The 27,909-nt window shown below is 41.1% G+C and overlaps 1 protein-coding gene across 1 annotated transcript in view; it reads left to right on the top strand.

The window, feature by feature from the left end:
• LOC125892843 (IgGFc-binding protein-like) overlaps positions 1–27,909 on the top strand; it is a 99,110-nt gene that overhangs the window by 67,557 nt on the left and 3,644 nt on the right. Inside the window, exons 11-14 of the mRNA XM_049583139.1 lie at positions 4,733–4,840; positions 12,807–13,002; positions 18,220–18,483; positions 25,583–25,725. Of these exons, the coding sequence (XP_049439096.1) occupies positions 4,733–4,840; positions 12,807–13,002; positions 18,220–18,483; positions 25,583–25,725 (711 nt within the window). The remainder of the gene's footprint in view (positions 1–4,732; positions 4,841–12,806; positions 13,003–18,219; positions 18,484–25,582; positions 25,726–27,909) is intronic.

The following is a 27,909-nucleotide window of genomic DNA, read 5'->3' on the forward strand; positions in this document are numbered from 1 at the left end:
TAGGAAATAGCTTGCTGTTCCTAGATGGGAATGCAGTTGTCTCATTCACAGATTCAGATGTTCACTTGAATTTCACTGACCCTTCTCTTTTGTTTGATGGTGCTTGAGAAGCAAGGAAGTTGCAGCTGGGATCTGTACATGCCTTAGCTTCTGTGTGAGCAAATTAAACAAAGAGCAAAGAAGGAAGCTAACATTGCGTTCACGCTTGTATTTTGACCTGAATGACATCAACTTTTCCCTGAGATTATAGTAGGCAAGTTCTCTGCAGTGAGATGAGATTCTTATAGATGGATTCCTATACCAACATCTGGAGCTACAGGGGGCTTTGATGCAGTGGAGCCTTCCCTCAAAAGCAGACAGACCAACCAGCAGGTGACCTTTAAATTTAACCCATCTATTGTTTCCCACTCTGAACTTTCCAACAGGAAAGGGAAATTTAATTGGTGAAGTCAGTACTTTGAGTTGTCCTTGACAACCACCAAACCTGTGCAGAGAGCAGTGTTGATAGAAGTAGAAGGTATTTTAAATTCAAAACCTCTTCACTACCTCTCCATGGATGTGGTTGACCCTGATGTCATCACTCCAAACATGCAACATCAGCTCCTTATGGGGCAGCGAGACTCTTCACTCCCCTAGGCTATGTTTGCAGAAAGCTACCTCATTGGAAGATGGCACTGGGCCAACTTCCTCCACAACTATCTGCCAAGCATACAGCACTGCCTAAAAGTGGCAAGAAGAAGTAAAGGCCATGGATATTGGGCAGGTTGTTCTTGTCAATGACTGTGGATCCTCTGGCCAGCAGGCCACATTATGACTGAATATATATAGCTGAAGTACTGGTCACAGACTGCAAGTATCTCCAACCAGTAACACACCTCTCTCCAAAATGACAAATGAGGATGAGCAGTCACTGGATCTTTTGGGTGTACAAAATGTGCAGCTCTGTCTCGGCTGTCTGCTCTGTCTTGGCCATGCCCAGTCCAAGTACAGCAGGGACACACCTCTGCACTCAGTTGAGAACTGCTGGTCCTTAAAACTGTAGTCCATTCAGACACTCAGGTTGGTCACAAAAAGCAGTGCCACATTGCCTTGTCTCTCAGTCATTGAGTGAATCTGTGGTTTAGCGGTGTAATGAACCAAATATGAGTAAAGGGAAATTCTAAATATTCTTTGTAAATTCTGATTTAAGTTAAAATTGTTTCACAAAATTTAAAGGCTGTGATTCTTGTTTCATACGGAACCTATCATGTTATATTTAACCTGTAAACCTGCGCCACAGTGTTAAGCTTTAATTAGTCAAAATTGTGATCATGAATATTAATCCAAAAGGCCTTTTTTTTCTTAGACACACCATAGCATATAGAGCGCCCCGACCTTAATTATGTGTAACTTTAGGCCTTAATAAAATGTAAATGGGTCAGTAACATAAAAATTCACACCCTGTGCAGTTGTCATGAAGGGGACATTAGCTATAGAGACCAAAACAGTTTTTTGTTTGTTTGTTTGTTTGTTTGGGTTTTTTTTTTAAACCAGGCTATAAACATGTTTATTTTTGCTGTGAAGTTGGGCATTTTAAAGGTGCTGTATGTAAGAGTGTGGCCAAAACGGTTACTGCACTCAAATTCAAAATACTGCCGCGAGTCATGTCCGCCCCTCCTCCCCTACAGATTCGAGGTTGCTGGACAGCGGCACGCTGGAGACTGATTTGTTTGCCCACAGACGGCTGCTGTGGCAGGGCCACGTTGCCACGTCCTTGATCTTCCGTTTTCCAGCGGACCATTCGAGCAAGTCCGGCTTCTCTGCTGCTAATGCTGCTGCCGGGATACAGTGGAGGAGGAGCCAGTTTCTAATGCTATGTACCGGGACACTGCTAATGCTGCTTGCCGTGCTGCTGACGTTTGTTTCTCAAAAAAATCAGTCGGATCGATGACCCACCTGCATATGGGCTACAATGCATGATTGAAAATTATTAACAGTTTAAAGTATTCAAAATGTCCATCCCCGTCTAGTTATGATGCTAGTTAGCCAACTTTGGCTAAAGCTTACCTGTCAAGGAGAAGATTAGCCATTTCGACATCCGATTTCAAATTCTTCTCCGCTTTAAACCGTCTCCACCGTTCAAAGTCATCTCCTATATAGACCCTCGCTTTGCCTTGAGTTTTGTCTTGGCGTAACGAGGTCGTTTGGGTTCAGACCACAGATGATTTATCATTTGGTAAAATCATCACTGATTTCAAGGCTTTTTCCTCTGCATGCTCTTTGTCTTCAAACAAAGAGAGCTAGGTGGCACCCATCTCCAAAGGAGGTCCCACCTCACACCTCAGTGAGACTCAAGTCGCAAAACTTGATTGGACAAGACCTTTTACAGTGACATGTGACTCTGTGATGTCACAGGCATCTGTAGATCTGTGCTTCCTTCCACAGATCTCTCTCTTCTTGCTCCAGCTGTTGAACAGCTAACACCTCTTCCCGTTTGGGCCTGGAAAGCAGAGGCCCGAACCCCTGCTCCATAGTCCAAACCACTAAAGGGAGGGCAACTGATCACAGACTCTCTGGCAAACACAAGGTTTGCAAACCAGCTTTCCAGCAACAAGGAACTAAGTGAGTTAGCATCCAGCGTTTAACTCTGCAAGGACCCCGAGCGACCAGCTTCCTCGGATCAGAACCTTTGGAACAAAGGACCCAACAAAGACTGCACCTGGAACCATCTTCCCAGCCTTCTTCTGCCGGCTAACAGCAGTACACCACCGAGTGACTCTTTCCTCCATCCATTCAAGGATCGGTAATGTAACAACTGGGCATAGCTTATCACAGCTTTACGGGCTAAGCAAGACTGTTTAACTTGTATGTGATTTAATGCTGTTTACTGAGTATGGTTGTGATAGATTGCAGTCAGGTCATTGATTAGTTGGCTTCGCCAAAGCTAAGTGTTTAGTTTGCTAATACTGTTCACAAACAGATTCTTGCATGCAACTAAACAATCTCTGCACTAATCCAGACCATTTGCAACACACGTCACATTGACATAGACTCATTAACAAATAGACTTTCAACAGAGCTACATCCAAACAGGCATTTCAAAATTCCCACTTCTTTTCCTTTGTCTTTGTCCTGACCACACGGTCAGACAGACACCTCCCTGAAAGTGAAGCAGCCTTGATTCGGCCATTTTGGTAGTTCTCTGTTGTCAGCCATTTTGTTTTATAGGCCAAACGGCGACTTGATCACCACACCCGCCTTTGTCTTTCTCTTCTTTCTCTCTCACACACACACACATATATACACACCAAGCTTGTATATAGTTAGTTAGAATTTGTGTGTTTTGGTTTGCTTTGCTAATTTGTGAATAAATATAATTCTTTGGAATCATGTCTGCTGTCTGTTTAATGTTGCACAAGGGTGAATGAATAGTCAACCTCTGCTGCATCAAGAACTCCGAGATCCTTCAGGCGTTACTGTTAATTCTGGTTGTTGTCATTAATCTAATTATTAATCAAACTCCAAATTAATAGTTTAGCCTATTTTATGAGACTGATATCTTTAACTGGCTATCATTTTTCCCTTTACGGGAATGGTGCCCCACGAGGTGATTTAATGTTAATTAAGTCACATTATTTAACATAATTATTAATTATTAATAATAATTATTAATTATTTCCGATAGCCAATTTAACCCCAACATATTTGGTGCCTCCATGTGAAGCCTAAGGTGTTGACCCCAACATATTTGGTGCCACTGTGTGAGGTAAATATGTTGATTCCCAACACGTAACTGTAACTGATGCTGAGACTCTACTGACTTCGTGACTGGTAGACGGCGTTGGGTGGCACAACAGGCCAAAATACAAATTCAAAACATAAACATGATTTGCAGACCATAAAAAAAAAATTTAAATGTGAATATTCTGGCTGTAACTATTGTTGTCGATGAGATCAGTATGTTATATTAACATTATTCCTTAGTCTCTGTGACATATTAGGATGATTTTACAACTATTTGCTTTAGATTTCTTACATATAGCTCTTTTAACATGGGGGCCTATGGGGACTGACTGGCTTCTGGGGTCAGGCTCAGGTGGCCATTAGAGGAACTGCAGTTTTTTTGCTGTACTTGAGTTGGCTTCATTTTTCAGCCCTGCATGTTGTCACTTGATATTTACCCACTACATTCCACTGTTTACATCATGATCACAGCCTGACTGATAAAGGATTATCGAGGCAGATGTCAATGTTGATAAAATATTGAGACATCAAAAAGTCAGATAATCGTTTTTGATATGATCAATATATCATGATTCACATATGATAACTATGATAAATTGGCAGATATTAATTATTTAAACATGAATGCATAACACTTACAATTATTTCATTCATTAATGTTAAATCATTTCATGTAATTCCATTCAGCCAATAAAATATGTGCGTTCTGATAAGGACTTTTAACTGTGCCATGGCATGTCCTGTGTGAACAGCCTTATTGCCTAACATGGGTGCCAAAAGGACATAGGCAGGGCTCCACAGTTAATTGTGGTGCTCCGGAACTTATCTGTGAAATTTCTCTAGCCCATTCAAATTTCCTGTCACTTACTGGCCAATCATGCCAACTTATTGGCAAATATAATTAACTGCCAAGCTCTTGACCAGTGACCCTCTGCACAGCAAAGGAAGCAGAGGTACAAATACAATCCTTAAACCTGTGTGTGTGTTTGTTTGTGTGTATTTTCTGCAGGTTAATGGGCTCCAAAACTTCCTGCCATTCTCCAATTCAACCAGCAAATCAGTGGTCAACATTTATCGGAAACACAGACTGGCTGTCCTGGAGACAACCTTTATTAAGGTATAAATACCCATACGTATACAGTCAGTTATACAATATTTGTAATATACAACCCTTAAGAATTTCATTTCTTCTCAAACCTCACATTGGTCTTAACCTTAAGCTGATTACAGTCAAGTATTTATTTCTTATCAATATACATTTATACATACATGTATATAAATGGCGGCTGTGGCTCAGAGGTAGAGTGGTAGAGACCCAATAAAGTGGTTATGCCAATTTTCATAGAGAAAGAGACAAGCTTTTTTTAAATCCCAAATGTTTATTTCAAAACTGCATGAATGAGGACTTATCAATGATTCATTCATTCATTCATTCATTCATTCATTTTCCGTAACCACTTATCTTGCTAGGGGTCTAGCCCTGCAAGACTATTGCAGGGCTAGTACATAGAGACAGACTGATTAAAGCAGCACTTACCTTTCTGGAAATTTTACACTTTACTTTTTTAATAAGCTGATGGCACACTAAAATGTAAGTGAATTCCACCAGAGATAAAATCTCATAACCATACCATTCACATATGGTTATAAGAAAAGAACTCCTGTCCTGTCTATCTTCCCCACGTGGAGGCCTCCGACTGGACTGACATAAGCTCCATGGTGGCGGTCGGCAATATACACAAACAATTCATGATGCTGTGATGTGAAGAGGATCTCCCAGTTCTGCTGTCAGGATGTGGAGTTTTTGACTGTGAAATGTCGACCCTTTTCATCTTACTATTGCACTATATGTTCTTTCTTATATGTTGCACAAATTGTTTTTAAATGTTTTGTTTCTTTTTGCTTGGGGTATGCAATTCATTGCATGCAAGTCATTTCGTTTTTGTGCTGTGCATAAAAATGACAAATAAAGAAGTTCAGTTCATAACGTTTAGGGATGTCCCGATTGGATCGGTATCAGCTGCCGATATTAGCAAAAAACGGGCATCGGCATCGCATCGGACTGCATGGAAAAATGCTGATCCATGAGCTCCAATCCAGTTTTTCACGGAATCCGTGCCAGATTTTCCCCAGCCCAGTGCTCCTCGATTCAAGCAAACTGCTCCAGCTCTTACTATCAATCCACCAGGCCAGCATGCAGACGGCAGATACACAGAGGGTAGGAAGAGTAGCGGTCAATTTAGTTAACTGACTATTTGTTTTCTGCTCTGGTTTTTTGAGAGTGATATTTTTATTTGGTTTACACTCTTGCTGTTTAAGTAAAGAGCACTGATGGCATTGTTTTGGGCACAATTAGTGAAATTGGAGCCATGGATGGACTACAAAATCACTACTAAAATAACTGAAAAGGAAAGACTGCATTGTTTGTTAAATGCCAACAGTGTCTTGTGGTGTTAATCTATTTTTTATTTATTAGGGGGCAAAGCACAAGTGTGTGGAGTCTTGCTGCTATTTTAATTTCATTGTTAGACATTTTAAAGATTTCTTGTGTTGATTCATTTTCTATTTATTAAGGGGCCAAAGCAGCCAAAGCAAACCAGCTATATTTTTTAGTTAATGTTCAAGTTTAAAGTTTATTCATTTAACAATAAACAGGTCAGTTTCTCATACCAACTGTTGTGGATCATTCTAACTAACCTGATTAAGTAGTTGTTCTGATCAAACCTTTTCTAACATGACTGACAACAAAATAAGTGAATATGTATAATACGTGCTTGGATCGGATCGGTATCGGCCAAAACTCAAGGCTGTAATATCGGTATCGGATCGGAAGTGAAAAAGCTGGATCGGGACATCCCTAATAACGTTATCAATCAATCAATCAATCAATCAATTTTATTTATAAAGCCCAATATCACAAATCACAATTTGCCTCACAGGGCTTTACAGCATACGACATCCCTCTGTCCTTAAGACCCTCACAGCGGATAAGGAAAAACTCCCCAAAAAAAACCCTTTAACGGGGAAAAAAAACGGTAGAAACCTCAGGAAGAGCAACTGAGGAGGGATCCCTCTTCCAGAACGGAAAGACGTGCAATAGATGTCGTACAGAACAGATCAGCATAATAAATTAACAGTAATCCACATGACACAATGAGACAGAGAGAGAGAGAGAGAGAGAGAGAGAGAGATGCAGGTAATGACAGTAGCTTACAACAACATTAATGAAAGTAATAATATTATAGTTATAGTTCTGGTTACTGCGGTACAATATGTTGAAAGTATGTATTAATACCTGGCAGTATACATGTGTGACAATAATCATATGTGTATAATAACAGAAGAAGTATGACTAATGACTAATGATGGCAGCAGCAGCAGGAGGCATCTGGCGGGACCACGGCAGCAGCACAACACCGCTGTCCAGTCACCGCTGTGATATGTGTTAATCTGAGAGAGAGTTGAGCAAAAAGGCTCCGGATAATAAGCATATTTAGTGACATCCAGAATGTCCGAGTTAGCTAGATGCAGTAATAGGATACAAGAGAGAGAGAGAGAGAGAGAAGGAGAGAAGGGGCCCGGTGTATTATAGACGGGTCCTCCGGCAGACTAGGCCTAAGTCAGCCTAACTAAGGGCTGGTACAGGACAAGCCTGAGCCAGCCCTAACTATAAGCTTTATCAAAGAGGAAAGTCTTAAGTCTAGTCTTAAATGTGGAGACGGTGTCTGCCTCCCGGACCGTAACAGGAAGATGATTCCACAGGAGAGGAGCCTGATAGCTGAAGGCTCTGGCTCCTGATCTACTTTTGGAGACTTTAGGGACCACGAGTAACCCTGCGTTCTCAGAGCGCAGTGTTCTGGTGGGATAATATGGCACTATGAGCTCTCTAAGATATGACAGAGCTTGACCATTTAGAGCTTTATAAGTTAACAGTAGGATTTTAAATTCAATTCTGGATTTTACAGGAGCCAGTGCAGAGAAGCTAAAACAGGAGAGATATGATCGCGTTTCTTAGTTCCTGTTAGTACACGTGCTGCTGCATTCTGAATTAGCTGGAGAGTTTTTAAGGACTTACTAGAGCTACCTGATAATAGAGAGTTACAGTAATCCAGCCTAGAGGTAACAAAAGCGTGGACCAATTTTTCTGCATCTTTTCGGGTCAGGATAGGCCTAATTTTCGCAATATTACGCAGATGAAAAAATGCAGTCCGTGAGGTTTGCTTTAAATGAGAATTAAAAGACAAATCTTGATCAAATGTTACTCCAAGGTTTCTTACGGTAGTGGCAGGGGCCAGAGCAATGCCATCTAGAGAAACTATGTCATCAGATAAAGACTCTGAGTTGTTTGGGGCCAAGAACAATAACTTCAGTTTTGTCTGAATTTAACATCAGGAAATTGGTGCTCATCCAAGTTTTTATGTCTTTAAGGCAATTATGGAGTTTAGTTAATTGATTAGTTTCTTCTGGCTTCATTGATAAATACAACTGAGTATCATCCGCATAACAATGGAAATTTATAGAGTGATTTCTAATGATGTTACCTAAAGGAAGCATATATAGAGTAAACAGGATTGGTCCGAGCACAGAACCTTGCGGAACTCCAAAACAAACTTTAGTACGTAAGGATGGTTCATTCAACAAATTGAAAACGATCAGATAAATAAGATTTAAACCAGCTTAGTGCTGAACCTTTTAAGCCAATTAAGTGATCCAGTCTCTGCAGTAGAATTTGATGGTCAATTGTGTCAAACGCCGCACTAAGATCTAATAAAACAAGTACAGAGACGAGTCCTTTGTCTGAAGCAATCAGAAGGTCATTTGTAATTTTAACTAGAGCTGTCTCAGTGCTATAATGCACTCTAAATCCTGACTGAAATTCCTCAAATAAATTATTATCCTGGAGAAAATCACACAGCTGGTCTGCGACTACTTTCTCAAGGATCTTTGACATAAAGGGAAGATTAGATATTGGTCTATAATTGGCTAACACCTCTGGATCCAGGGTGGGCTTTTTTAGTAGAGGTTTAATTACAGCTATCTTAAAAGACTGTGGTACATAGCCTGTTAATAAGGATATATTGATCATATCTAATATATGAGTGTTAACTAAAGGAAAGACCTCCTTAAGTAGCCTAGTTGGGATGGGGTCTAAGAGACACGTTGATGATTTGGATGAAGAAATCACTGCAGTCAATTCTTGAAGAGAAATTGGGGAGAAGCAATCTAAATATATATTAGATTTTACAGCTGTGTTTGAGGTTAGATAGGTACTATCTGAGGGCAGGAGGTCATGAATTTTGCCTCTAATAGTTAGAATTTTGTCATTAAAAAAGCTCATAAAATCATTACTGCTAAGGGCTAAGGGAATACAAGGCTCAATAGAGCTTTGACTCTCAGTCAGCCTGGCTACAGTGCTGAAAAGAAACCTGGGGTTGTTCTTATTGTCTTCTATTAGAGCTGAGTAATAGTTTGCTCTGGCATTGCGGAGGCCCCTCTTATAAGTTTTGAGACTGTCTGTCCAGATTAAACGAGATTCTTCCAGTTTGGTTAATCGCCAATTCCTTTCAAATTTTCGCGATATTTGTTTTAACTTACGGGTTTGACAGTTATACCAAGGAGCGAACTTTCTTTGCTTTTTTAACTTCTTTTTAAGAGGAGCTACAGAGTCGAGCGTTGTTTGTAGCGAGCCTACGGCGCTATCGACAAAATGATCAAAGTCGGTACAGGAAACCTCTGTTACTGAGGGACTTGGTATTGAATTTAATGAAGGAGTAATCTTTTCCTTAAGTTTTGCGACAGCACTATCTGATAAACATCTAGTATAGTAACTGTTGCTGAGTGGCGTGTAATCGAGTAAAAAGAAATCAAAAGTAATCAGATAATGATCCGATAGCGAGGGATTCTGTGGAAAGACTTTTAGGTTATCAATTTCAATTCCATACGTCAGAACTAGATCGAGGTATGGTTAAAACAATGAGTAGGTTCATGTACACCTGACTGAAGCCAATGGAGTCTAATAATGAGATAAACGCGGTAGCCAGGAGTCATTATCAACGTCGACATGAATGTTAAAATCGCCTACAATAATAACTTTATCTGATTTAAGAACTAAACTGGATAAAAACTCTGAGAATTCAGATAAAAATTCAGAATACGGGCCAGGAGCACGGTACACTATAACAAATAAAAGTGGCTGCGAGGTTTTCCAGGTCAGATGTAAAAGACTAAGAACGAGGCTTTCAAATGAATTATAATCTAGTTTAGGTTTAGGGCTGATTAACAGGCTAGAGTTAAAAATGGCTGCAACTCCTCTCTCGGCGCTGCCTGGAATGTGGGTATTATTATGACTGGGAGGAGTGGACTCATTTAGACTGACATATTCATCTTGACACAGCCAGGTTTCAGTGAGACTGAGTAAATCAATATGATTATCTGATATTAATTCGTTTACTAACACTGCTTTAGACGATAGAGACCTGATATTCAACAGTCCGCATTTAATTCTCCTGTTTTGTCTGTCACAGAAGAGGTTTTAATTTTTATGAGGTTGTTATGCACAACTCCTCTTTGTTTAATTTTAGATTTAGATAATTTAGGCGGTCGGGGGACAGACACCGTTTGTATAAAACTATTAAAACTATGGCTGGGTAACTGAACTAGAAGCTCAGAGAAGCGTGTAGGACTGCGTCTCCGAGTCCTGGTCTCAACTCTGGGTTGTCAGGGATTTAAATTACTAATAAAGTTTGCCAGGTTCCTAGAAATGAGAGCAGCTCCATCCAAAGTGGGATGAATGCCGTCTCTCCTAATAAGACCAGGTTTTCCCCAGAAAGTTTGCCAATTATTAACAAAACCCACATCGTTTGCTGGACACCACCTGGACAGCCAGCGGTTAAATGATGACATGCGGCTAAACATGTCATCACTGGTCAGATTTATATATGAAAACACAGCATCCAGTTGCTAATGACTAACGTTAGCCTACTGTAGCATAGCTTCTGAAACATTAACGTTATCTTCCTTGTGCGTTTCTACTTACTAGTAATATTAACACTACTATCTAACGTTAGCATTGTAACCATATTCTAAAACTCATTAGTCATCACCGACTCCGGTTGAGTTTTAAAACTCCAGGGTTGCGTTTGACTGTCTTGGTTGTAACGTTACACTCACTCTCTACTCACTAACGTTACCTTGCCAACACCTACGTCTGTCATAGATGTAATGAGGATGTAATGGAGGAGGGGGGGAGTAGGCCTTTGGAGGGAGATGGAGTTCATTCATTCATTCATCTTCCAACCGCTTCATCCTCTTGAGGGTCGCGGGGGGGCTGGAGCCTATCCCAGCTGACATCGGGCGAGAGGCAGGGTACACCCTGGACAGGTTGCCAGACTATCGCAGGGCTGACACATAGAGACAGACAACCATTCACGCTCACATTCACACCTATGGACAATTTAGAGTTACCAATTAACCTAGTCCCCAATCTGCATGTCTTTGGACTGTGGGAGGAAGCCGGAGTGCCCGGAGAGAACCCACGCTGACACGGGGAGAACATGCAAACTCCGCACAGAAGGGCTCCCACGCCCGGGATCGAACCAGCAACCCTCTTGCTGTGAGGCAAGAGTGCTAACCACCACACCACCGTGCCGCCGGAGATGGAGTTGTGGATGTTAAAATTTTTTCGAAGTGCTGTGTGAAATGCAAGAAAGGTAACTGTACGTTCAAACCAGAAGTTTCCAAAGAGGTAAAGTCCCGTGAATCATTGAACGTTCAATCATGCTTGTCAATTTAAAGGTGCTGCAAAGCAGACTACTGGCTTGAAAGAGACGTAGTTGCTGCTTGCTGTTGTCCAGTCAAAAAGCTCATAGTTGGCCAACAAAAAGTTATGTTTGGTCAATGAAAATAAAAAAAGTATGTCATCCCATTCAAACCAAGCAAGCAAGACTTGCATGCTACGTCGCAACATTAGCCTGCAATTCTCTCCTCTATTACTAACATTACACACTTTAAAACTCACCAGACCAACCAATTACCTCCGCGACGCGGTCCCAAGCCTCATTCTTTTTATTTTGGTCTTTGTAACTGAACAGGGACACATTATAAAGGATATCCATTGTCGGAACAAGTGTGCTGTAGGAACCAAAGTTACATGGACCCACTTCATCGAAGCACGTCAGCATTCTGGTTGGTTGCCGCTGAACCACCTCAGAGCTCATTACCATAAAGTTAAACAAGTTTTAACTCCCCTCCGGACCGCTCCAGTTGCTTTGGTTGCCCAAGACACGCGGCAGACGACCAGGTCACCCAAGTCAACCAAGTTGCTAGGCTCTCATTGAAAATGAATTACATCCGCCGTTTGGAAGCTCTGGTTGCTTTTGGTGTGAACGTACAGTAAGAGTAGCTTTAAGTCAAAACACGTTGATCATCCATATATTAATACATTATTTTTACTTATGGCCACTTCCTGTTTTTCTTTTTTTTTTTTACTGTGGATTTCCTGCTTCTAATTAAATAAATGCCAAAATGTGTCACATAAAGTTGATAAAATGTTTAAATGAAGTTCAGCTCAACCTTAATAATACTAAACCCAAGTCCTAAACACAAAATATCAGATCTGCATCATATCTGCTTGGAGAGGTGGGACAGACCACGGTGTTTACACTTAAATAGTTTGGTGGTTTAAAACTCAGCTTTTAACAGTGCCTGATTTCTCAAAAAATAAAAACAATCTACAGAACCTGGTAAGTGTTATGGGAAAAAAAAATCACAAACACAACATATAAATTAATGCAGCAGCTGTTGTTGGTCAGTAAATAGCTCCAGTGCATAAATTTATGCCATATTGTCTTAGAGCTACAGTACATCTCTGCTGAACAGAAGGAATTAAAATTAAAATTTTACAAAATTCTAGAGAAGTCATTAAAGGCATTCCTAGTACAGCCGTAAACTTCTAGAATAACTGAACATCTTCACTGCTGTCCAGTGAGGTCCAGTCTCTGTTTCAGTGATGTATTGTAATGCTGTACCCCAACAGCTGTCTCAGCTTGAACATAACTTTTCCTTTACATTCCACATTGTTAAAGGTCTCCTTTGACTTTGCGAGTGCAGTTTGGGTGGATCTGGCAACTAGTTATAAAAATGCAACCTGCGGCCTGTGTGGAAACTTTAATGATGACCCGGCTGATGACCTGATGTTGCCCAATGGGAAACTGGCTTCCAGCACCAATGAGTTTGGAGTGAGCTACTGGCTGGCGGATGTGGAGGGCTGCTCCCATGATTGTAAGCATCTTACACAGTGTTATTTATCTTCACATTTGTGCTGTGTATCTTTGGTCCCTTTTAGACATACACCTCTGCACATTATTTTGATGGTAGTTTTTCATATCATATCTTAATAAGCATTGAGTCACTTTTACCATAAAAGTCACAATGCCAATCTTACCAGGTTGGACCTAGTTTCTGTACACTACCCTCTATTGCATGAATTATTACTGAAACAAGATCAAATGTTTTAATGTGTTTTTATGCTTGTGCTGAAATAATGGAAGTAATTGAAAAAAAATGAAAATCTGAGGGCCTGTCTGTAGGCCTTCATAAGATTATATTTGATGATTGATCTGGGATTACAACTGCTATATTTGCTGTGCTTAAGTGGTTTACCTCTTACCTATTATATGGTCTATTGTTAGAAAGCTACACTCCTCATTTGAAGATACAACCACCACAGCAAGTTAAAAAAAAAATGCTTCTGTCGGACAAAAAAAATAAAAGTTATAACTCACCTTTGAAGCATTATTTTAGTCCACGTATCAATTATATGCCAACAAAAACGTTGCTCATACAGTCCTCATGCACTCCCAACAGTCCAAATGATCTAAATCCAGTGAAATTTTAAGTCCAAACACATTATTACACCCACAGAGATCCACCGACTGCCGTTGTATCATTTCAAACGTTCTTATTACTCCACGTATTGTCCATAATGTCTACAGTTTCTATGTAAATATGCCAGTAGCTGGGTATCAAAAGGCAGCAGAACTCTGATCTTTTGATTGACACCTCACTTGAGTCAATAGGTGCTTCCATGCTGATAGTCTAGTCTTCAAAAGGCAACAAGGGGCTGTGTTAAAGGAAGTGCCATCACTACTTACCTTGGCCTTAGAGCCAACCATTAGCTAGTGCTGGGCCCAATGGTTTATGGGTCTTGTAGTCAGTGACGCTTCTCACCTCCAAAGGAGTTTTTTTACTCCTTCCTGGCAGCACAGACTGTTATAAATGTACATAAATTATAAACAAATGGCTCCTCTATTGTCTTAAGGGGAAAAAGCCTTTCTCATAAATTTAGGTTTTCTAGAAGTGTTTTTATGCACAGTAAGCTCCTAAATAGACATTTCTGTCTCTTTTTCACTCATAATCACACATTGTTTTTTTTTTTTTTTTAAGTGCTCAGACAAAGTATTAGACAAACGTGGAAAATGTTTATTTTCTGTGATATTGGTATCTACTTTGAATCTGGACTATGTGAGGCATCATGATATGGTCACAAACAGTGCATATGCACAAATCTGTATTATAATTTTAATTTAACAATTTTTTAATGCCTGAATCAGTATAATTCAAATGTGAAGGTAGAAAGAAGTTTTATTGTGGTGATCTATGAGTAAGGTGATATCATATCCTGTTCAACAAAAACAAGGGTTGCATTCCGAATCGCATACTTTTTCTTTTTACTTTTAGTAGGTACTATTGCTGCCCTTAAAAAGTATGTACTGTTGCATGCAGTATGCACACAATAGGGACATACTACTTTCTCATAACATTACTTCCTGAACTTTGACCCTCTTGCTTTTATATCCATTACCTTGAAGATAAAATAAATGCCACTCACCAAGTTTATACCAGAGATAGAGATCAAACTGGATAGCTCTTCTGTTGTTACTTTGCAATGTATGTTGTTTAACTTTAACGTTATACCTGCATAGATTGTAGATTCAAACATATATTTGCGACAATGAAATTACATCTGCAGCTCTCTGATAACATTATTTTTGGTCTCCATTTTGAAAGTCCAAGATGGATGCCACAGAGACTTTGCAAAAAAATGGAAACACTGGTTTTGGGACTTGTCAGACTCTAAACTTTCCAAAAATATATAGTTTATAAACTCCCCAAAGATTTTGAGCGAAGGTTAAAATTAGGACATTGTGAACCAGACTAGTAATTGACATTACTTAAACAATCAGTATTCCTATTATTACCATTCAACTGGTCATCAGTTATTTAAATACGCTGTTGTCTGTCGCTGTCTTCTGACAGCTGTCAATCAGCTGTCAAGCTGGCATACTGCATTTGACATATTATGTATTGAAACACACTAAATGTCAAAGCAAGAAAGCAGAAAATGACACCTGACTTTTGGTTGTTGATTTCACTTCTTGTATTAATTTCTCTCCACTTCAGCTTAACATCATTCAGAGAAGCATGGAGAGAGAATTTTGTACTAAAAACACTAACTTTAGAAGATATCTACTTGATCTGTCTACCTCAAAACATTTAAGGCTCATATTTACTTTAAATAAACGTTAGCACACCAAATGAAGAGTTTGTCCCCCATCAAAATTGCAGTAAGATAGGATTTCTTCATGGCAAGTATGAGCAGGTTGAATGACTACAGCAAGCAAAACCTGTTTCAGTGTTCATATGCGCTCCTGGCTGTCTTAATGACATTGGGCCTCATTCACAAACAGTGCATACACACAAATCTGTGCTTAAACTGTGCGTATGATCGTTTGACGCACAAATCCGGGATTCATAAATATTTTCTTACCCTAATTTGTTCTTACTCTGCGAACAAATTTAGAACTGCCTCAGACCATGCGTACGCACAAATGAGGAAGGCTGAACTGACTTAGAAAATGCAAACACATACCTTTTAAGTACATGCAGAGCCTATAAAACCACATTCATTAAAAAGAGATTTAATTAACATTTTTAAAAATCATTAATTTACTAATATATTGGCCAAATGTATTAAATAACCATGAAATTGATACACTTTCACCCTCATCATTGTGACAATTAAAATATTCAACGATAACAACAGTCCTAGTTTACAAAGGAATATATGAGAATGTACAGTTTTGGCTTTCATTTAATTGTTTCGGCCTATAATGATCACCCACTCCCAACAATTTCTTGTGCCATGAAATTACGCATCTGTGACCAAATGCAATTGGTTAGCATGTTAAAGGGCATGCAGGCTATATAAACGATTCTGATTCACCTGTGCAAGTGTTAAGATGGCATATCTAGCCTTGCTAGAGGATATTGCAGCCCGTGCCACAATAGCAGACCGGGCTGGGATTTCACAACCCTCCCTGAGCCGTGTCATCCCACAGGTATTAAATGGCATCCTAAGGCTATTGCCTGAATATATCAAATTCCCATATGATGAACATAATCAGACCAATGTAAAGAGAGGGTTCCATGGCATAGCTGGAATGCCAAATACAATTGGCACAATAGACAGTACCCACGTGCACATCAAAGCTCCATCGATTGACTCAATGCAATACATGAACAGAAAAACTATCACTCCATCAGCGTGCAGATAATCTGTAATGCCGACTGCCATATCCTTAACGCTGTAGCCCGCTGGCCAGGAGGCACCCACGACTCATTTATTTTGCAAAACAGTACAGTGGGAATGCGTTTGGAGGCAGGGGCTGTGAGAAGTGGATGACTTGTTGGTGAGCATCTTTTGTTCTGGCCTTTTATTTCAATTGTTTTTAGTTAGTATTTTTAGTAAGTCTCGATTCTGTTAATGTTAAAATGTTATATTGTTTTGGTGACCGGGCATATGGCCTTAAAACATGGCTGATGACACCATACGCAAACCCTGAAACCCCTCAAGAGGTGCGCTATAATAACATACATGCCCACACACGCGCCGTAATAGAGCGCACTTTTGGCGTGCTTAAGGACCGTTGGATGTGTCTGGATACAGCCGGTGGCAAACTACTTTAGCTATATGCCTGACAAGGTGTGCAAGATCATCCTTGCATGCTGTGTCCTCCACAATCTTGCAATGGCATGGCATTCCTGTAAGACCTGGCGCCATCGCTTCTAACAAACTGTGAAATTTACTACTTCTCTCCTTGCGTAACCGCTTCCTTTATTCATGAATCAACTCTAGGCAAGCGGTTTCCTTATATGGAGAAATGGGGGTGTGGTAGTATGCTAATCACAAATTGCGAGCACGTGCCTGTCAATTTAGAATGGTTCTGATTCACACACATACGCAAGGTGGTGAGAACAAAATTGGCCGGTGCGCAGGTGTCATGAATCCCACAGTGATTTTGCGTACGCACTTATTTTGTGCGCAAAGTAAGAACATTTCCACGCACATATTCGTGAATGACGCCCATTGTGGGTAAATGCTTAACAGACAGGGTGTCACTAAGGGTGCAACAATGATCTGCACTGATATTTAGACAATATCTGGATTCAGAAAGAGCATTCTTCAAATAAATACCCCCCTTTTTCATTCCCAATTCCTCATTCCTCCGGGCGATAGCTGTAGCCAAATTTTTTCAGGTTGTCTGTCTGTATGTATGTTTGTCTATCCGCCCATCTGTCCATTTGTGCCATTGTCGTAAATGCAATATCAAGAACACCTTAATAGAATTTCTTAAAAATTTGGCGCAAATGTGGACTTAAAGATAAACTGATTAGATTTTGGTGGTCAAAGGTCAAGGTTACTGTGACCTTTCATCTGTCTCATTCTTGTGAACGCTATATCTCTAGAACCCCTTGAGGGTATTTCTTCAAATTTGACAAAAACGTCACTTGGATGAAAGAATAAACTATAAGACTATAGTGGTTGAAAGGTCAAGGTCACTTTGACTTCACAAAACACGTTTTTGGCCATAACTCAGGAATTCATATGCTAACTATGACAAAATTTCACATAAATGTTTAATAGGATGTAATGATGAAGTGAATACATTTTGTATCCAAAAGGTCAAAGGTCAACTTCATAATATTCTGTATAAAACGCTTTTCTGGCCATTACTCAATGTCATATCTCAGGAACAGGTGGGGAGACATTTGGTCAGATACTGAATTGGTGATACTAATCTTGGGTGCCTAACTTGAAACTGTGTTGATTATATAGACCTTCTGTGCTGCCGGGGGAGGATGTGTGTGAAGAATCCATGTTTTCACAGACATAGATGTTAACTGTAAAAGAAACTTGACTGGTGTACGGACGCATAAAACAATGAGGAAATTCTAGTTTATCATTATTATTATTATTATTATTATTATTATTATTATTATTATTATCATTAATATTATTATTATTGTTATTATCATTATTATTATTAGCAAAGAGCAATGTGAGGAACATTCCAATAACCAGTGGCAAATTATATTATCTGTTTTAGTTCTATGTCAACAATATGTCTATAATATATGATGCTGTTGTGTTGCCAGGTAAAGACTGTCCTCCGCCGTTCCCCCCTGGCTTCGAGCCACCCAGCTACACATCAGTCTGTGATATCATAACAGCAAAGGATGGACCCCTGGCTGACTGTTTAGGCCGTGTAGATTCCAAGCAGTACCACGATGACTGTGTCTATGACATGATGCATAATAACGGCAAACAGGAATTAGCCTGTAACATCATCAGTGTTTATGTGGAAGAGTGTCAGAGGAAAGGAGGCTGTGTGAGGTCATGGAGGACGAGGCGCTTCTGCTGTGAGTATTCTGTAATGTGTGTTGAGCAGGTTATTCCACACTCTGTCACAGATGATGTTCTTGGACTGTACTAACGCCTGCTGATCAATATTAATGACAGAGTTAGTTAGTTAGTTAGTTAGTCTTGAAAATGAATTCTTGACCTTGGGGACAGCAGCGTAAAGGAGCTATATGTAAGAAATCTAAAGCAAATAGTCGTAAAATCCTCCTAATATGTCACAGAGACTAAGGAGTAATGTTAATATAACATACTGATCTCACGGACAACAATAGTGCAGCCAGAACATTCGCATTTTAAAAAAAAATTTACGGTCTGCAAATCATGTTTATGTTTTGAATTTGTGTTTTGGCCTGTTGCGCCACCCACCGCCGTCTACCAGTCACGCAATCAGTAGAGTCTCAGCATCAGTTACAGTTACGACTGAGCTACAATGGCTGACGGTGCAACTAAACCCAAACGACCTCGTTATGATTCCCAAAAACGCCAAGACAAAACTCGAGGCAAAGCGAGGGTCTATATAGGAGATGCTTTTGAACGGTGAGGACGGTTGAAAGCGGAGAAGAATTTGAAATCAGATGTCGAAGTGGCTAATCTTCTCCTTGACAGGTAAGCTTTAGCCAAAGTTGGATAACTGGCATCATAGCTAGACAGGGATGGACATTTCGAATACTTTAAACTGTTATTCATTTTCGATCATACATTGTAGCCCATGTGCAGGTAAGTCATCGACCCGACTGATTTTTTTGAGAAACAAACGTAAGCAGCACAGCAAGCAGCATTAGCAGTGTCCCAGTACATAGCATTAGCAGCCGGCTCCTCCTCAGCTGTATCCCGGCAGCAGCGTTAGCAGCAGAGAAGCCGGACTTGCTCAAATGGCCCACTGGAAAACCAAAGATCAAGGACGCGGCGATGCGGCCCTGCCACGGCAGCTGCCCATGGGCAAACAAATCACCCCCAATTTCCACCAGATGCATGTTGGTTGCATCTGTGCTCCGGCACGGCAGCAGAGCCAATAGGATTCAGTTCTAGTCAATGTATGTGTTTCCACTGGCTGCAGCTGTGCTGCGGCACTCCGGAGCCCTCCGCAACAGATACGCAGGAATTCTACTTTTGCCGGACGCTGGAGCACAACGCAGCAATTCAGCACAGAGCAGCAACCTCGAATCTGTAGGGGAGGGGGGCAGACACAACTCGCGGCAGTATTTTGAATTTGAGTGCAGTAACCATTTTGGCCACAGCGCCTTTAACAAAAACACTGCCAAGGTTCAACTTAATTGTTGTTTCTTAGGTTTTCAAAATCTCATGGGCCTCCTCCGTATAAAGTGTATTTGGCTATTGTAGTTGTACATACAAACAAAAGAAGCAGTTCTGCTTCTGAAATACCAGAGAAGTTAACTTTTTTCTTTAATTTTGAATGTTTTGAAGCTAACATCATAATTTGTACAGAGCAGGAACTGCACTTTGGCTGAAATGGGCTTGTGAAGGAATATTGTAATAGAGCTCGAATACATTAAGCCCATTCGTAAAACCTGTGTTTTGCTCTTAAGAGAAAGTAATAATAATAATAATAATAATAATAATAATACATTTTATTTGTTAGGGCACCTTTCAAGCCACTCAAGGTCGCCTTACAGCAAAGATTAAAAAAAGCATACATCAGACAAGAAACACAGCATACAAAACATTAGGGCTGTACCCAAATATTCGGATATTCGAATATTCGTTTCTATGGGTAGGTATTCCTTATGAAAATTTGGTATTCGATATTTGTTTATTTATTTACTTTTTTTTTAAAACATATTCTTTTGGTGCTAAATGTAGTCTTTGTGTTGTTGGTAAATTTAGGTTATCAATAAAAATCAAAACTTTTAAATTGCATTGTTAAAAATGTGAAAATATAGTATACCAACTGAGCTTGTGCGCACGGCACGCTTGAGCGCATCCGTCTGAGGCTGTGGATCAATGCCAAGTTTTACCACTTTATCACTGTTCCCTCTAACTTGTAGCTGTTTTTTCGTTATCTTTTGAATTTAATATGAATTATGGAACGTTTGTTTCCCTCATTTTGTACAATAAATTATTGTTTAAAGTTTCAACAAGTTTCTTTTGGAGTGCGTGACACAAGTGTGTTTTGAAAACGACCGCGGACTGTCACCTGCTCAACGCATCAGTACCTTCGGATGCCATGACAGTAATAGCCAATAATGTCAAAATATCATTTACAGACTGATTTAACAGACGATCACTGCTGCCCGACCCGCAGGTCCATTTGCGGGTCCCACGGGTTACAGGTCGACCCACGCATTACTACTCAGCTCAATCTATAAAGGCTGTACACACAACGGTAAGGCTATAGACATTGTATTCTATTCAGGCCGGCAGAACCAGCAGCGAATTGGCTCTACAGTGCACAACACTGCTGACTAACCATTTTATTGCAGCACAGAGTGTCTGCCAGCAACCAATTACTTGCAGAGGCTTCCTACAACTTGTTTCAACGGTTCCGATTTAATCAGAAGACAAATTAAACAGGATGACTAGCCAATGTGAAAATCAAAAGAAAGGATAGAATAATGTACTGAAGGAGACTGACCATCACATTTTTTTTTTGTGGTTTGAGAGCAAAGATCCGGTCGCTGCTGCAAAACTCCACAATACAAATAGGTATGAGAGAGCCCACCCCCCTCGAATATTCGTTATAAATTCTGCCGAATGTCAGAATGTTAAAAACTGGTATTCGGGACAGCCCTACAAAACATCATACAAATACATTAAAATAGAGTGGAAGACAGTAAGACAGTGTAAGAACATTGTGCATTTGATCAGGTGGAATGGGCAAGTCTAAACAGATGTGTTTTGAGTTTGGATTTGAACAGATTGACAGATGTGGTGTTGCGGAGGTCAGGGGGGAGTGAATTCCAGAGCTGGGGAGCAGAGCGGCTGAATGCTCTGTTCCCCATGGTAGTCAGTGGAGCTGCTGCAGGACGGGTGTGATGTGGTGAGTGGATGGGGTCCTTGTGATGATACGAGCTGCTGAATTCTGTACCAGTTGTAGTTTATGGAGAGTTTTTTGTGGGAGACCGAACAGGAGGGATTTGCAGTAGTCAAGCCGGGAGGTGACGAGACTGTGGACCAGAATGGCAGCTGTGTGAGGTGCGAGAGAGGGGCGGAGGTGGTTGATGTTGCGGAGATGGAAGTAGGCTGACCGGGTTATGTGGTTGATATGAGAAGTGTAAGAAAGTGTGCTGTTGAGGATGACACCCAGACTCCTGACCTGTGGGGAAGGAGAAATGCAAGAGTTGTCAATAGATAATGTGAAACTGGGGGATTTGGATAGGGTGGTTTTATTTCAAGGAGGCTTTATTTCAAGGAGGCAGTCAGTGAGGGAGGAAGGTGGGAGGGTGGAGTCGGCTTTGATGGAAATATGGAGCTGGGTGTCGTCCGCATAGCAGTGGAAGTGGATATGATGTTTCCGGAAGATGTAGCCAAGGGGGAGTAAGTAAATGACGAATAGCAGGGGCCCCCGGACAAAGCCCTGGGGCACACCTGTGGTGACTGGGAGTGGTTGTGATGTGAATGATATGAGTTGGATGAACTGAGAATGGCCGGAGAGGAAGGATTTGAACCAGTTGAGGGGGGTTTGTGATGACAATAGAGAGGAGTCTGTCCAGGAGGGTGGTGTGTGAGATGGTGTCGAAGGCCGCACTCAGGTCAAGCAGGATGAGGATGGATAGGAGACTGGAATCGGCTGCCAGGAGGAGATTGTTGGTGATTTTGAGAAGTGCCGTTTCAGTACTGTGGAGATGGCGGAAACCAGACTGGAATTGTTCAAAAAGATTATTGCGGGAAAGGTGGGAATGGAGCTGAGAGGCAGCAGTTTTTTTCAAGTATCTTTGATAGAAATGGAAGATTGGAAATGGGACGGAGGTTATTGTGGTTACTGGGATCTGCGCCAGGTTTCTTGAGTATTGGGGTGACAGCAGCTATTTTGAGGGGTGAGGAAACAATTCCAGTGGTGAGGGAAGAATGGATTATGTGCGTGATGAGAGGGGCCAGAGAGGGAACAGTGGCTTTAACATGAGCAGTTGGACGGGGATCTAACTGGCAGGTTGACGATTTGGATTTTTTGATCAGACCGTTGGTTTCGAAAACGGAAGGTAGAGCAAATGCTGAGAGTGACTCGGAAGGGGACACAGATGGAAATAAGGAAGATGTATTGTGAGAGGAGCTGGAAGCAAGTTGCTGATGGATGTTATGAATTTTAGCAGTAAAAAAGGATAGAAGGGTATTACAAAAGGCAGTAGAGTACATCTGTGGAGGAAGTGAGTCCGGAGGTTGAGTAATGTTGCTGAGGAGTGAAAACAGGGCCCTTGAGTTACTGTCGTTTGAGTTGATTAAACCAGAGTAATAGGAGGATTTAGCCTGTGAGATGCAGTCCTTGTAGTGGAGAATGTGGTTGTGATATATTTCCTTGTGCACAGTGAGACCAGTCTTATTGTAGAGGCGTTCCAGTTGGCGTCCTTTGGATTTAAGTTGTCTGAGAGTGGGAGTGAACCATGGTGAAGAGCGGGTGAAAGTGACAGATCTGGTTTTGAGTGGGGCAAGATAGTCCAGGAGATTATGAAGACTGTTGTTGTAATGGAGTACCAGTTCATCAGGGGTGGAAAAGCTGTCTGCGTTGGGGAGGGAGTTAATTCTAGAGGAAAGAATGTCCAAATTAATGTCCTTAATATTATGGAACGAAATAGTGCGTGGGAGATTGATTTTGGAAAGTGCAAGGTTGGCATTGAAGGGAACTAACATGTGATCATAAAAGGGGAGGGGAATTGCCTTACAGTTGACAGGAGAGAGACCAGAACAGCATATTAAGTCGAGAGTATGTCCTTTTGAATGTGTTGGGAAATTGATGAGTTGCTGGAGTCCAAAACTGTCAATGCAAGATGTAAAATTTCTGGTGAGAGCATTGCTGATATTGTCCATGTGGATATTGAAGTCACCCAGGAGTAATATTTTTGGAGAGAGTGTGGAAAGATGTGTCAGGAATTGAGCAAAGTCATTTAAAAACTCCTTATTTGGTTTAGGGGGACGGTACACGGTGGCAATGATGGTGGGGATGGGGCCAGATAACTGTGAGGTGATGGAATCAAATGTGTGGTAGGCATGGGTAGACACCAGCAGGACTTTCCACTTTTCACGGTAGAGCATCGCGAGACCTCCTCCCCTGCCAGAGTCACGCGGTGGACAGCTATAAATAAATTCGGGGGGAGTGGATTCATTAAGTGGAGTAAAGTCATTAGGCAGTTGCCATGTTTCTGTTAAACAGAGAAAATCAAGCTTATGGTCCATGATAAGATCCTGTATGAGCTGACCCTTGCTCGTGAGCGAGCGGATGTTTAACAGTCCAAAATTGGCATTGGTGTTATCATCCTTGCGAGATGAGGAGGCAGGGGCATTCAGTTTTATGTAGGAGAGGTTATTTTTATTTACAGCTCTGGAAGTTGACTGAGGGCTGAAGGGTCTGACAGTTACAATGGTCGCAATGGGGAAAGCAGCAGCAGAGGGGTGTAGTGACAGCAGGGGCCTGTAGAGGGAGTAGACGGAGACAGTGGTACACTGAGAAGGCACAGTAGAAGAAGAGGGAGGGACCTGTGTGGGTGAGGTGAGTAAACAGTCAGTCACGTGGGTATGATTGGACAGCGTTCTGCAGGTTGGCTTTTAACATGTAGCTCCTGAGTCTGTTTGGATGGATACCGTTGGGTTTTAACAAGGATTGGCAAACAAGAACAACAAGAAATTATCTATGAAGCCTACACTGAGTGCCCTGCAGACAGACTGGAGCCAGGTGTGGAGCTGGAGGACTCTGCTGAATTTTTCTATCCCACAGCTGTGAGGAGAGAGCGGTCCACTGATGAAGATGGATTTGCCGGTGCTGGTTAGGAACTGTAGAAGTTGTCTGAACTGTGATTTGGTCACCTCAGAGTGTCGAAGGGACGAATCATTAATTCCAATGTGAACAATAATCCCGCGGACTAGAAGGTTTTTTGTCTGTTTGAATCAGTTAGAAATGGCTGTCTAAATGCTGCAGGGATAGCATTACCTTGTAGTGTGTGTTGCTTTTTGTTTTTGTCAAGTTCCACCAATTGACACACTGAGGTCATTTTTGGTGTAAATGAGTTGACATGTTAGAAGTATCCCATTGATCTAACCTGCCGTCGTGTAGCATTGTGTTGCGTTGCGTTGTGTTTTAATTCACCACTCTCTCATCATCGTTCTCATAATTCACAGAAACCAAAGTGGCTCCAAACACCAGACCTGTAGGTTATCAGAGGATCCTGTATTTCTGGACTGGTAATGCTGTTACTAACCACCTTGTAATCTTAGCGTAGCTGCGTCCTAGTAAGTAGAATGTTCTGGTTTGGGGGTGGGCTATCTGTAAATGACCCCAGTGTTCAGTAGTCGATGTGTTAGTTGCCTTTATTTTGATACTTCCAGTAAAGCAAGAAGTGCTTTTATTTTTGAGAGACTGTAGACACAGAGGTTGCAGACGCTATTAGGACCGAGATAAACACGGAAAATAAAGACTTAATAAGGATGAATGGGGAGAGTTTAATGGTGTTTCGTGCCAGTCGAGAGGGCAACAAGGTATTATCTGCATTTCTTTGTGTCTAATTTTTCAATAATTAGTAGTTTTTTGTATAATTGCCAACTAAGCTAAGCTAAGTTCAGTGCATTGTTTTGTCTTCTGTTTTTCTTAATTTTCTGCTCAGCTCTTCCGTTTGTCGATGGAGTTAATTGAGAATGGAAAAATCTGTCTTAGATCAGTAGTCCAGACTTTTATTTTGACTGGGACGCTATACTGTCTGTTCTGTCCTGTGGGCTACCTTGTTGAGCACAGATGTGGAATAGGATAGCTAAAAGTATCATTCAGTTTGTCATCGAACCAAAAGCCTTGTACCAATGGTTCAATACAAATATGTGTGTTGTTACACTCCGTAACTTTAATGTATATACACAGAAAATCTGTACACAGAAAGAAGTATGTTTGCATTAGTAGTGGCACTGTCAAATTGTATTTGTGTGTGTGTTTGTGTTTGTCAGGGATGCAGTGTCCAGTCAACAGTATGTACACAGTCACAGCTTCTGGCTGCCCCATCACCTGCACCACTCCATCTGCACCTGTTGAGTGTAAAGCCCCGCCCAGTGAAGGGTGTGTGTGCAACCCTGGTTACCTGCTGAGTCAGGTAATCCTACACATCACTCTTCTGCCCCTCAGCTGCCATGTGACTTTGTTCGTGCTTCCTCTCTCTTTTGTCATTGAATCTGGACCAAAAAGACCTGAGTGGGACATCCCTGCTTTTATCTTTTACTGCTCCACCACCCCACCCTTCAGAGGCACCTTACACACACCGGGCGGCAGCTACAGGTGCTGGTCATATAATTAGAATATCATGAAAAAGTTGATTTATTTCAGTAATTCCATTCAAAAAGTGAAACTTGTATAATGTATACATTCATTCCACACAGACTGATATATTTCAAGTGTTTATTTCTTTTAATTTTGATGATTATAACTGACAACTAATGAAAACCCCAAATTCAGTATCTCAGAAAATTAGAATATTGTGAAAAGGTGCAATATTGAAGACACCTGGTGCCACACTCTAATCAGCTAATTAACTCAAAACACCTGCAAAGGCCTTTAAATGATCTCTCAGTCTAGTTCTGTAGGCTACACAATCATGGGGAAGACTGCTGACTTGACAGTTGTCCAAAAGACGACCATTGACACCTTGCACAAGGAGGGCAAGACACAAAAGGTCATTGCTAAAGAGGCTGGCTGTTCACAGAGCTCTGTGTCCAAGCACATTAATAGAGAGGCGAAGGGAAGGAAAAGATGTAGTAGAAAAAAGTGTACAAGCAATAGGGATAACCACACCCTGGAGAGGATTGTGAAACAAAACCCATTCAAAAATGTGGGGGACATTCACAAAGAATGGACTGCAGCTGGAGTCAGTGCTTCAAGAACCACCACGCACTGACGTATGCAAGACATGGGTTTCAGCTGTTGCATTCCTTGTGTCAAGCCACTCTTGAACAAGAGACAGCGTCAGAAGCGTCTTGCCTGGGCTAAAGACAAAAGGGACTGGACTGCTGCTGAGTGGTCCAAAGTTATGTTCTCTGATGAAAGTAAATTTTGCATTTCCTTTGGAAATCAAGGTCCCAGAGTCTGGAGGAAGAGAGGAGAGGCACAGAATCCACGTTGCTTGAGGTCCAGTGTAAAATTTCCACAGTCAGTGATGGTTTGGGGTGCCATGTCATCTGCTGGTGTTGGTCCACTGTGTTTTCTGAGGTCCAAGGTCAATGCAGTCGTCTACCAGGAAGTTTTAGAGCAATTCATGCTTCCTGCTGCTGACCAACTTTATGGAGATGCAGATTTCATTTTCCAACAGGACTTGGCACCTGCACACAGTGCCAAAGCTACCAGTACCTGGTTTAAGGAGGACCATGGTATCCCTGTTCTTGATTGTCCAGCAAACTCGCCTGACCTTAACCCCATAGAAAATCTATGGGGTACTGTTAAGAGGAAGATGCGACACGCCAGACCCAACAATGCAGAAGAGCTGAAGGCCACTATCAGAGCAACCTGGCCTCTCATACCACCTGAGCAGTGCCACAGACTGATCGACTCCATGCCACGCCGCATTGCTGCAGTAATTCAGGCAAAAGGAGCCCCAACTAAGTATTGAGTGCTGTACATGCTCATACTTTTCATGTTCATACTTTTCAGTTGGCCAACATTTCTAAAAATCCTTTTTTTGTATTGGTCTTCAGTAATATTCTAATTTTCTGAGATACTGAATTTGGGGTTTTCATTAGTTGTCAGTTATAATCATCAAAATTAAAAGAAATAAACACTTGAAATATATCAGTCTGTGTGGAATGAAGGTATACATTATACAAGTTTCACTTTTTGAATGGAATTACTGAAATAAATCGACTTTTTCATGATATTCTAATTATATGACCAGCACCTGTATTTCTGATGCTGCCAGCCACAACCAAACTGGTCAAATATCACCGCTATCTCAGTGGATGTCAGCATCAGACACTTATGCACCGAGACACTCTTTGTAGCGGTATGATGTGGATCAGACAGCGGCTATTTCTGATGCCGCTGGCAAAGATCATATGATAAAGAGTGTGAAAGTCTGTATAGGATGGGAAGTGGATGGGTCAAACAAACTCTGAACTTTCATGTGGGAGTTAGCTGTTTGATGTGATACATGCAGGATGTCAAACTCACTGAGCAGCAAAAACAGGTTAAAAAGATGTAGATAGTCACAGGCTAAAATCTAACATTCAGATCACAGTGTAAAAGTGAACTACTACATCACTGGTGATCGAGACAGAAGACAATGACTATA

This window comes from Epinephelus fuscoguttatus, linkage group LG8, assembly GCF_011397635.1.
Source record: "Epinephelus fuscoguttatus linkage group LG8, E.fuscoguttatus.final_Chr_v1".
NCBI classification, from domain to species: Eukaryota; Metazoa; Chordata; class Actinopteri; order Perciformes; family Serranidae; genus Epinephelus; species Epinephelus fuscoguttatus.